The sequence below is a fragment of the Gymnoscopelus braueri genome (assembly GCF_963280865.1).
Source record: "Gymnoscopelus braueri genome assembly, chromosome: 8".
Taxonomy (NCBI): Eukaryota; Metazoa; Chordata; class Actinopteri; order Myctophiformes; family Myctophidae; genus Gymnoscopelus; species Gymnoscopelus braueri.
Genome location: NC_137609.1, coordinates 32604345 through 32617223, shown reverse-complemented (window position 1 = coordinate 32617223; position 12879 = coordinate 32604345). Strand labels below are relative to the sequence as shown.

At 41.7% G+C, this 12879-nt stretch overlaps 1 protein-coding gene across 1 annotated transcript; it reads left to right on the top strand.

Moving 5' to 3' along the window:
- Positions 1 to 2727: 2727 nt before the first annotated feature.
- Positions 2728 to 4323, top strand: LOC308090776 (CD166 antigen homolog; the record flags this gene model as incomplete). Its single annotated transcript, XM_080436041.1, has 1 exon — positions 2728 to 4323. One exon carries the CDS (start codon positions 2728 to 2730, stop codon positions 4321 to 4323), a length of 1596 nt encoding a protein of 531 aa, XP_080292167.1.
- Between the last annotated feature and the right edge of the window lie 8556 nt (positions 4324 to 12879).

Sequence of the window (12879 nt, the reverse complement as noted above, 5' to 3'; positions counted from 1 at the left end):
AGGAGAATGGAGCACAGAGCATCATGGACTGTTCACCTTTCCCCTATAGCTGTTAAAAAGCTCCAGATAAAAAGCAACAATAAAAAGCAAGGTAAACCCTATCCCTGCTACACTCCGCCTCTACCCGTTCCTAGACACCCAGTAGACACTGTATGTTATGACAGTTCTGCACTGATCTCCACCCTCTCCATGCCCATAAGGGGCCATGCCTCTTCACTTTATCCCCACTGATGAGCCCATCTAACTTATACCCTTAATGGCCCTGCTCAGCCCTCGAATCTTATCAAAACTGTACATGAGAAGGGTGACAACCCAGGACTCCCTGGACTTCCAGCTGTCACAGGTTCCCTTAGGCCTAATTTGTTCCAAATTGTTTGTAATATCCCCTATAAATGACAATTTTCCCAATATACGTTTTAAACACGTTCCTCACATTTGATCTCAAATCAGAATATGGGATTGGATTCCCCATATGAAAACCTAAAAAGCTAAATTCAATCAAGTTTCTGCCTTGTGTAGTCAAAAATATGTTTTACGTAATATATTTCAGCATAGTGGTGGCCGCCATCTTTAAATGGTCAATTTTGAGCTGGGCATACAGCAGATTTGGATTCAGCACCACTTAATACCCCCCAAAAAAAGTATGCCATAAATTAATAGAAATCCTGCCTATATTGAAAGACATTTAACATGCTGTTCTGGAATGATTTATCTTAAAATGGAAAGTAATACTATTACTAATAATAATGATAATAATTTACATAGCAAGACACTGTAATGTTAGTTATTCAAGTAGATAGATGGGCAGTGGAGACAAAAATGGAAATTAATGCTATTCTGACACATTAGCGTTAGCGCATAGAGACCTCTTCTGACAATTCTTGTGGAAATGGGCAGATAGCAGAAGAAATATTTCTTTTTTGGGAAATATGTGTGAAGTACCAGTTGCTACTCCTGATCCTGAATCCATAGATACCTCATTATGTTCATATTAGATAATCCAATCAAAAGTTATAACAGTTCCCATATTTTTCTATGGCTGGTGTGGGGTTGGGAACCGCTGACACCCCCTAGAGGCCATTTTCTTTAGTGCTTGACACACGAACAAGAAATGTTCTATAGACCCTTAACTTCAATTTAGTAGTGAAAACGAACCTTTCACATCAATTTGAAATTAAAACAACAAATTACCCATACTCGGTCCCCTACTATATCTATTTTTGACAATATGCGCCAATACTGGAAAATAAAAATGATTCTATGGGTAATATGCTTGAAGTACCAAATGCTACTCCTGATCCTGTATCCATGCATATCTCATATGTTCAGATCGGATAATCCAATCAAAAGTTACAACAGTTAACATATTTAGCTAGGGCTGGCATCTGCCGGCGCCCCCTAGAGGCCAATTTTTTATCTGGGTGAAAATATCTTCGACCAGAATTGTTTTATAGACCCTTACCTTCAAATTAGTAGTGAAAACGAAACTTTCACAAGAATCGGAAATGAAAATTAAAAATTGCATTGACACGGAACCCCACTAAAGTCGAAATAGTGACAAACGCTCATAGACTCCAGTGCATTCCCTAAACTTACGGTTCAGGACTTTGTCACTATTCGGCTCCTCCTGAGCCGCAATTGGACTGGCCCGATGAAGTGAACGGAGGTGACGCAAACCTGATATGCCCATATGTAGGCATATAGAGAGATCAGGTTGTCCAGAGCCACAGATCCGACCGATATGCCCATAAATGGCTGTGCACATATATCGGACTGACCGACTTCAAATAAGGCCGTGTGCATCGGCAAGGGCTCGCTGTCGAGTGGTTCGGATATGCGGTTGTCGATCCGACCGACATGTCCATATATAGGCTTATATAGATATCCAGTTGTCTAGAACCGCTGATCCAACCGATATTCCCATATATGGGCATGCCAATGTATGGGTATGCCAATATATGGGCAATATGAGGGATCTCCATATATGAGCATAAAATTGACAAGGACTGACAGATACAGGGATTATGCCCATATATGGGCAGAAGAGGGACGCAGACAGACGGGTACAACAGGCACTCTGACAAATCTCCCAACGCTATCACTCAGACATATCGGTTGGATCGGCCGTGTGAGGGTTTGTTTTGTTGTATTAAATCTTTTTTAATTGTTTTTGTATGTGTCTTGTATTTTAAAATGGAAAAAACCCAATAAAAAATCCTTTTGTGCCAGGCAGCCACCAGGACACATACATCACACACTACATAGACAATACAACAATACATGTATGACAGCTATCCATCAAATTAATTCCCATGTTGAAGTTAAAAAAGGCCTTTTGCTGTGTCCATGTTTGTTGATATCAAGTTGCTTTGGTTACCATAGCAACCTGATTGCCATCAGAGTAACTATAAGCCAGTCTGACATCATTGAACTCCACGCCACGTCACAGAGAACCGAGAACTCCATATATGGAGCTAACTGACATATCTAAGTCTGACATCATAGAGTCCATATTTGGGCATGGCTGACATCAGGACTCCCTATTGGTTATGACTGACTCATAGTGACATCACCGTGATGACTCTAGCACTGCAGCCAACGATATAAAAGGTAATCACAGTAATCTCAGAGATACAGTATTGAATTCAACCAACGCTCTCGGATTCTCCAACGACCTCTTACAAGACTCGGAAACATAGTCACATAATACTAGATTGATTCAGGAGGATGAATTTGTCTGCGTTCCTGTTGATTGTCCTCCTCATCGGGACCGGGATGCTTCATCAAGCGCGGAGCATGCAAACTGTTGTCGGCCTATACGGAGAAACCACCGTAGTGCCGTGCGATGACAGAACTCCTTTGTGGGACAAACTGATTCTCACCATGTGGACATTTGTGCAAGACGACGGAACCCCGGTCGTGTTGATCAAACACTTCGACAAGGCCGCCAGTGCACCGGCCACAGACAGCTATGACGCCACGCGGGTCAGCATCGACGACAGATCCGGACTGACGATCGGCCAGAGCGCGCTGACGGACCGGAGGGTCTACACCTGCGTGGTAGTTTCTCAACACAACGTGCGGGTGCGTAGAATCTCTGTTGTGGTTTACACGACAGTCCAACCTGAGATTGTGGACAAAGCGGAACTCCTGGAGAAGGATAAACTCACAACGTTGGGAACGTGCGTTGTGAGAGATGCCCACCCTGCTGCTGAGATCACGTGGCAGAAGAATGGCCTGCCATTGAGAGCTTATGGGAAACGCATTGTTGTCGTCTCCACTGTGAAGATAGACTCCACAACAGGTCTGTCCACCACTTCCTCCTCTCTCCAGTACACGGCCACCAGGGAGGATGTAGACGCCCGTTTCAACTGCCGAGCAGACCACGAGCTGGGTCCAGTGGAGTCTGATGAGACGCTGACCTTTCCTGTTCACTATCCAACAGAGAGGGTGAGCCTGACGGTGACACCTGAAGGGCCCATCGCAGAAGGGGACACTGTGACACTGAAGTGCCATGGGGACGGCAATCCTGCTCCCAGTAGCTACAACTTCCACCTCAAGGGCCAGAAGGTTTTGGTGGAGAATTTGGACACCTACACCTTGCCGACCATTGAACGAGACGGCAGTGGCGAATACAAGTGTTCACTGGTTGACAACGAGAAGATGGAAGCTTCACGATACATTGCTGTTAGCTATTTGGACCTGAGCCTGAGCCCCACAGGGAAGGTTCTGAAGATGGTAAGGGACCCCCTGGTGGTGAAGCTGGAGATGGACGCTTCAGGCGATGCCCAAGTGATATGGACCAAGGATGGTGAGAAGACAGAGGCACCCCTGTTCAGAAAGCTGACTTATGCACATGCAGGCTTGTATGTGTGTGAGGTCTCCGTGGCTCTGTGGACACGTCACCGGTCCTTTGAACTGGTTGTGGAAGGTGCACCAGTGATCACCAGTCTGACCCAAGACGACGTCCAGCTGACCTGCCAGGCAGAGGGAGTACCAGAACCCCAGTTCACGTGGAACGTCAACGGCACAAATGAGGAGATTTCCTACAATGAGAAGACTGGCAAGGCCACCAACAAGATCACCGTGGAGCCCGCAGTAAACCTGACCTCTGTTACTTGCAGCGTGAGCAACAGGCTGGGAGAGGATGCCAAGACTGTCTCTGTGTCCTGGTCCTCGGACGACAGTGGGGACCAGGGCCTGCTCATTGTGGTGGGGATTGTGGTGGGGATTGTGTTGGGGCTCTTTGCTATACTGGTCGGGTTCCTAATACGAGGAACCTGCTGCAAGACTGATGAGGAGAACAACTTCCCTGTGGTTTAAAAATAAATCTCCCCGCGTCAAGTTGGTCGGCTAGATGGTTTTCCAGAACAGCCAACCGATATGCCCTTATATGGGCATGGCCATATATAGCCATATATTGATGACATCAGGGATTTCCAAATCTAGACATAAAAGGGACGGTTATGGCTAATGCAATTATGGGGCATGCGATCCTAACTTGCATCGTTGTTGGGCACCGGTCTAAAATAAGGATAAAGGATCAAAATGTTTGAAAAAAATAAACAAAACCTTGAATTTAAATAAAAATAAACTTCTAAGAAATAGTGAAAATAGCAGCTCTACAATTTAGCAGACACACACAGACGTTCAGCCAGGGGCCCCAACATCATCTCTGCCTCCTTCCGGCCTGGCTGAGATGAAAAAGAAAAAGAAAGAGTATGCAGTTTGGGGAGTATAAAATAATTGCTAAAATAACAGATTTATTCTGGAAATATTCCACTGCCCATGCCTGCCTTCACGAGTAGCGGGAACTTGTGATGGAAACTCACAGCTTGTAGATCTGCTATTTTCTACTAGCCAAAATATGTATAGGGTTGAAGTGGTTAATGTATGTTTTGTAATAATATTAAAACATTTCAAAGTTACAAGTAAATGAATGAATGAATGGTTTATTTCGGTCTTTGTTTACAACAAATCAAAACACACTTGTGTGGACTTACAAAAAGAAGAATCACAAATGTACAAAATCCAAACTCAATGACCAAAAAAAAGCAATAGGCTGAAGCATAATGCTTATTCTTTGCCTATCCTTTACAATCCTTAAAACAAAACATATTTTGATATATAAAAAAACTTCAAATATGCTGCAAGATAAAAGAGGGAAAGAAGATGTTTTACTCAAAACTGTAGCCTACCCCTGAATTATTTTACTTTTGAAAGCTTTTTTAAATCTCCCCTGATATGTACACAAGTTGAACCCATCACATAAGGCTATTCCATAGTTTAACTCCCAACATTTAAACACATCTAACTTTTACATTAGTTCTTAATATTTTACGTGTTTTAAACTGGTAGGCTTTTACTCTTAGCACGAAAAATTATTTCCAAGGTTTTTATGTACTCCATATCTACACATTTTAATGTGCAGGACTTTATGAATAATGGATTAGTCGATTCAAGGTAACTAGCTTTGTTTATTATTCTAATAGCTCTTTTCTGTAGTTTAATAATAGGATCTTTATTTGTTTTATATACATTTCCCCAGACCTCAACACAGTATGACATGTATGGCACTACAAGTGAAAAATACAATATCCAGACATTTCTAATAATCACACCTAAGAATTTCGATTCATATACTCTTTCAATTTCAGTTCCATTTAAATTCAGTTTAATTTCACAGTCAGTAGGAACACCACCAAATACCATAAATGTAGTTTTTGTTTTCATTAAGTGACAACTTATTCCTATCAAACCATTTCTTTACCTTTATCAATTCCCTTTCTACTGTTTGCAATAATTATTTCATGTCCTCCCCTGAACAAAGTAAATTAGTAACTAAAGTTTTCAAATAAATGTAGTGGATAATTAAAAAGTACAATATTTGTCTGAGATGTAGCGGAGTAGAAGTAAAAATACAGAAAATTGCAAAAACTCCAGTAAAGTAAAAAATACCTCAAAATTGTACTTAAGTACAGTACTTGAGTAAATGTAGCCTACTAGTTACTTTACACCACTGCATTTGAGTCTAAATATGTCTTTCTAACTGATTGATGTAGGCTACAGTATGTGACATGTGACTTTGTTGTTGTTGCTTTGCACAGCACGTTGGTCTATAGACCCCTTAACAGACGACGTCACACTGATAAGAACCAGTATGCGCGCGCAGGTCGGCACCAAATGAAACCCATTATGTCATGTCTTGCTAGGGCGTGCCTCACTAGTCAACACACAAGAGGAGGTTGAATGAACTGAAACCAGCGCACCCCGAAACAATATGTTGAGAATTGATTGCGTGAAACAATCACCTGTGCGTCCAGTCTCAATGTTGGTAAACAAATAATTGGTCTATTGAGATGTGTTGTAAATGTCAGGCATGCAAACAGCCCCGAGGTGAAAAAGGTGACAACATGTTGTTTTCTTTCGGGTCAGGTGTCACACAATTGCCCTATTTGGATTCAAAAAGGTGACTGTAGCTGAAAAGTGACACTTTTGCATGTCTGAAATGTGCTCTATAAATAAAGATTGATTTGATTTGATTTCAGCATTTCAGTATTTAATTGTTTTTTTCAGCCACATCATTGGGCTGATTTATCTGTCAAGAAGGCATTTCACCACACGATGGACAAGCCTGCAGAGCTACACCGTGTCTAGGTTATTTTTCTTGCAATATTCTATGGATATATTGATACATTTGATTAAAAACGAATAAGATAAGACTTATTTAAATTTGATCTGTAGGAAGAAAATGTTAGTACGGAAATTTTAAAATAAAATTATAATAGCCATAATGCCTTTATACTCATTCTATACTTAATAGTGCCTTTAGAATTCAATGGCTAAATCATTCATTAAAGGTAGTGTTTACTGGAAAAGAAATGCTTGCAGTGTGCCACTCTGACCAGCAGAGAGCAGTGTGTGTCTCTGTTTATAACATCCTCCTTCCTTCTATCCTCCTACAATTCTTGTCGCCCTTTGACTTTATGTGGGAACTAGTACCTTTACTCAAATACTGTTAAGGTACTTTTACCAAAGTATTTCAATTCTTGATACTTTACACTTCTACTCCACTATGTGTATCTCATAGTTAAATGGTGTACGTTTTACTTCACTGCATGTATTTGACAGGTTTAGTTATGAGTTACTTTGCAGATTTATATTAATAATTATTCAAATTAATAATTAATCACAAATCTTCAAACTTTTTCAAAAGTTGCAACGTGCCACATTGTGAGCTTATAGATCTGCTATTTTCAAACAGCCGAAGTTTAAAATAAAGCTTAAGTGGTTAATGATCAATAAGAATAATTGATCAATAACATGATGGATGGCCTGGGCCGTAGCATGACGGTCCAGGCACCCTGGGCTGCAAAGTATAGGCGTGGATTTTCCCACTTTCAAGCTGTGTATTCCGGGTCCTGACAAATATAGCTCTAAAATACTGAAATGTCCCAGTTTTCAACATTTATGACCAAATTGTCCCGGTTTTCACAACAATTGAAATAATACACTTGTTTTGAGTGCTTATATAGACGTTCATCACGTTTATATACTGTAAATATGGTGGCAGTGATGCTGCAGAAGCATGACTGTCAGGTCAAGTATGTAGCATTATGCTTCTTACCACAGTTTTTGAAAATGGGGTCATGCCGCGCGGAGTCGAGCTGAGCTGGAACCATTCTTTGGAAAATGCATGGTACGTGCATGTGTGCGGGCTTTCGTGCGTGCAACGTGCGCGCCCATGCCCATGGCCCGGGTTATGCCCACATATGGCCATGCCTGACATCACAGCAATGACATCATAGCTGACTGCACACCACCATTAAACTAAAAGTAGATGCAGGGAACTTCACCTCAGACGACACTCAACCACCTGACACACGCAAATGCTGCTTCAAGTTAGTGAAAGATTACATCTGTCACAGGCTGCTGGACCTGAAGTGCAGGGTGAAGAGGAGTATTATATATTCATACATTATGTAAAAAATCACACCCTGTGTGAAGTGGGCGGTGTCTTGCTAGCTAATCACAATACTGAATGGAGTCAACCAATCATGTACAAAAAATAAATACATTTATTGAAACACTCTTTATGATGGAAGAAACCATAACTTAAAAAAAACAAATTTATGTTTTTTTTTAAAGTTATGGTTTCTTATATAGGGCTATGCACATGTGTCATGTGACACTGGCCAATCACAGTCCTGAATAGACTGTGATTGGCCAATCACGGTGCAGGGTTAGGCGGGTAAATTTTTGGCCAATCACAGCGCAGGATAATTGTACAAATTTCCAAACCTCACTTATAGGGGCGGTTTCACCACCCAAAAAATTGAAACAAGCCAAATAAATATATACACACAACTTGGCGGACATTGACATGAAAAGGTTTGGGGGGGCGGGGGGGGGTGGTGCTGGAAGTCCAGGGAGCCCTGGGCTATCCTATCCCCCTCTCCACTTCACTTCAGAGAGATTATGCTGTTGTTAGTTTGGACTCTCTCCTGTGACCAAACCGGTGTGGTTAAACCTATCATGGTCAACCGCCACCAGCATAGGACCCAGGGTCACTGAATCACTAAGCCTCTCCACCACGGCAAGGTCACAGCAAAAGGAGAGGAAGGTGGTCCTTAAAAGGACCGTTGGGGGGTGGGGGGGGTGCAGGGTCTTGAGATCTCACATGAGGGAATAGAGTTTTGCCAAAGCAGACTCCTCCCATTCCTCCATCTCCACCTTCTCTTCCTCAATGGCCTCCCATTCATCCACCAGAGTCTCTTGCAGCAGAGTCTCCTTCTCCACCTTCCGGAGAGAAAAGAAGTCAGCCTTAAGAGACTCCAATGCCTCCATCCTCTCCTCCTTCTCTTTCTGAATGGCCTCCCACTCATCCTCCTTGATCCTCCACTCCTCCTCCCTGTGCTCCTCCATCTCCACCAGGTCTGACCACAACAGTGTAACTACAGCCATAATAATGGATGAGTCGTCTTCTCTGCTGCTTGGGTTCTGTTCCTTCTCTGTGACAAGAAAGAAGGGATGAACTTTTAACATACTGTAGACGCTTTATATACTGTTGGCTGCCCGTTGCCCATTGGCTGATGCTTTCTGCACGCGCAACATTAAACACTGGGCTTGTGTATAAATGTGTTGTCATGGCAACATCTCCATACGGCCGCGTTGTTTCTGTTGATAATCTACAATGACGTCACGTGTTGTCAACGGTCAACCCCCTATGTAACAGTGGCCTATTATTGTCTCCGCCGTAGGTGGAGAATATGTTTTCGCTTCGTCCCGCCGTGTGTGAGCAAACATTGTTAGCCAAGCTAACATTGGGCAAGCTCCACGTGACACGTGTCAATTTGTTGACACCAATGCCTCTGATTGGCTAGAGGGACGCGTGACGAAATAAAATTCTATAAATAGGTGTGTCACTTCAAAAAGCTTCTACTTTTTGAAGTGAGGTAAAACAGGATCAATCAGACTTGATTGGAACAGTACCTTCAGTAAGTCCAAATCACCCGTCTGTGCGTGTGTGTGTCCCTCTGAGAACACCTAACATTGGTCAAGCAAAGGCGCAGAAGGCCAAAGCTAAGAAAGCATACTCATCTACAATTGTAACACAGAAGAGAACTAGAGTTGAAATGATCCCACAACAAAGCCGAAGTCTTAATACGTGTCAATATGTTGACATCAATGTCTCTGATTGGCTAGAGGGATGCATGACGAAATACAATCCTATAAATAGGTGTGTCACTTCAAAAAGCCGTTTACGTTTTTGAAGCGAGGTAAGACAGGATCAATCAGTCTTGATTGGAACAGTATCTTCTAGTCCAAATCACCCGTCCGTGCGTGTGTGTGTCCCTCGTGCGTATGTGTGTAACATTGGTCAAACAAAGGCGCAGAAGGCCAAAGCTAAGAAAGCATACTCATCTACAACAGTAACACAGAAGAGGACTAGAGTTGAATTGATCCCACAACAAGGCCGAACCCTACTGTATCTCATTAGTTATTGCTATGATAATATAATTGCTATAGTCTGCTGGCGGAGACTTGTGCTCCGAGGAGCACATTTTCTAGTTTCCCTTCTTTCTTTCTTTCTTTCTGTAAATACCTTGAGTAAAAATACTTAAGAGTACTTATATTGAGTAAAAATACTTAAAAGTACTCAAAATGAGTAAAAATACTTAAAAGTAGATTTTTTAAAAATATTTAAAAGTTGATAAAAATAGTAAAAATACTTAAAAGTTGTAAAAATGAGTAAAAAATACTTTAAAGTAAATAAAGTGACTAAAAATACTTTAAAGTAAATACATTGAGTAATAATACTTTAGAGTACTTAAATTGAGTAAAAATACTCAGTAGTACTCAAATGAGTAAAAATACTTAAACGTAGTTAAAATTAGTAAAAATACTTAAACGTAGTTAAAATTAGTCAATATACTTAAACATAGTTAAAATGAGTAAAAATACTTAAGTTGATAAAAACTGTACAAATACTCTTTTAGTACCGCCTCAATACCAGCACCCACACATCAAATAGAGTACTACCGTCTGAATGCCAGCACACACTCATCAAACAGAGTAGGCACCGCTTACTCACACTGGGTGTGATTTTTTCTTGAAGCCTTGTATCGTACAGTACAAGAAACACACTTCTTAGAAATTGCCCTTATTATGTAGTTTGAGTCAAGTACCTATGGCTTTGATTTTTTATTTTTTGGCTAATTCTGGGGCCGTTCCTCGACATCGAAGTAGCTGTGCTAAAGGGGAATTAGCTCAGATGGTAGAGTGCTCGCTTAGCATGCGAGAGGTGACATGATCGATACCTGTATTCTCCAATTAGTTGTTTATCCGAGTAATAACTGCTCTCTCTTTACTGATGGGCATTAACTGCAAGTGTTGTGGTGCTGGATCAGAATAGCCAAAGTGCTTTTCATTCTCATATTAAAACACTTGGTCAGAGGGACGATTCCACTTAATATTTCCCTTGTGCAATTTAAAGACGTAAGGGGAATTAGCTCAGATGGTAGAGCGCTCGCTTTGCATGCGAGAGGTGGCGGGACCGATCCCCGCGTTCTCCAGACAAGAATACACTTGACAGATGTCCCATTTTACTCTTCAGTTGAATCATTCAAAGACTAGATTATATTTGCAAAGGTGTCAGCACTGTGCAGCTTACCTCAAAGACGCAACAAGTTGAGGCCAACTTTATATGATTGTAATTTTGAGCAGGCGCTAAAAGGCCCCTCTGGAAACTGACTCCAACATCATTTTGCAATGCCACGTAGCGCCTCAAACTGTTACATATTCTTGCATGCATGAACGGAGCGCCTGAACAGGGGGCTAACTATGGCTTTGATTTGGCTAATTCTGGAGCCATTCCTCGACATCGAATTAGCTGTGTTAAAGGGGAATTAGCTCAGATGGTACAGTGCTCGCTTAGCATGCGAGAGGTGACGCGATCGATACCCGTATTCTCCAATTAGTTGATTATCCGGATAATAACTGCTCTCTCTTTACTGATGGGCATTAACTGCAAGTGTAGTGGTACTGGATCAAAATAGTCAAAGTGCTTTTCATTTTCATATTAAAACACTTGGTCAGAGGGAAGATCAACTTAACATTTCCCTTGTGCAACTTACAGACATAAGGGGAATTAGCTCAGATGGTACAGCGCTCGCTTTGCATGCGAGAGGTGGCGGGACCGATGCCCGCATTCTCCAGACAAGAATACACTTGACGGATGTCTGATTTTACTCTTCAGCTGAATCAGTCAAAGACTAGATTATATTTGCAAAGGTGTCAGCGCTGTTCAGCTTACCTCAAAGACGCAACAAGTTGAGGCCAACTTTATATGATTGTAATTTTGAGTAGGCGCTAAAAGGCCCCTCTGGAAACTGACTGCAACATCATTTTGCAATGCCTCAAACTGTTACATATTCTTGCATGCATGAACAAAGCGCCTGAACAGGGACTTGAACTCTGGACACTCAGATTAAAAGTCTGATGCTCTACCGTCTGAGCTATCCAGGCCCTGCTTGGTCATCACAGCAATGAACTTTGGAGCCACATCAAGAAAGCAAATTTGACAGCCAATGACTTGGCATTTTTTCTTCAAGCCTTGTATCGTACAGTACAGAAAACGCACTTCTTAGAATCATCTTCTCTTATTATGTAGTTTGAGTCAAGCACCTATGGCTTTGATACACTCGTTTGTATTTTCGGCTAATTCTGGGGCCAATCCTCGACATCGAATTAGCTTGTGGAACAGTTGTGCTGAAGGGGAATTAACTCAGATGGTAGAGTGCTCGCTTAGCATGTGAGAGGTGACGGCAGTGGTGTGTTCTACCATGGTACGCTGTATATGCCGTATGGCCTGCAGATTTTTTTCGTCGCCACCGTATACATTCTAAAACAGCTCGAAACGGCGTATCTGATACGTTGATACGCATCTGATACGATGCACCCAGGTGGCTGGGCTGGGGGGACAGCAATACAAACAGCAAGAATGTGGTCCTCTAACTCTGAGTTGATGGTTTATCATATGTGTGGCTATTGTTCTTGAGGTGATAATTAATGGCTACTGGTGAAGGAATTCACACATTTCAACGACCTGCCATTCTCTTTATTGAACGTAGGTCACTGAATTGAGTACTTCATTAGTATTCAAATTACGGGTCATAGCACAGCAAAATCTTGAATCTTCAATACAGTTTGTGTCTTCAATGCCAAGTTAATACTATTCTGTAATAGATACAGGAATGCTCGCTGTTAACACTGCTATTATATCTGATAAGCCTAACCAGCATTTATTTATAACAATCCCTGCACTTCTACATTACATTACATTACATTACAGTCATTTAGCAGACGCTTTTATCCAAA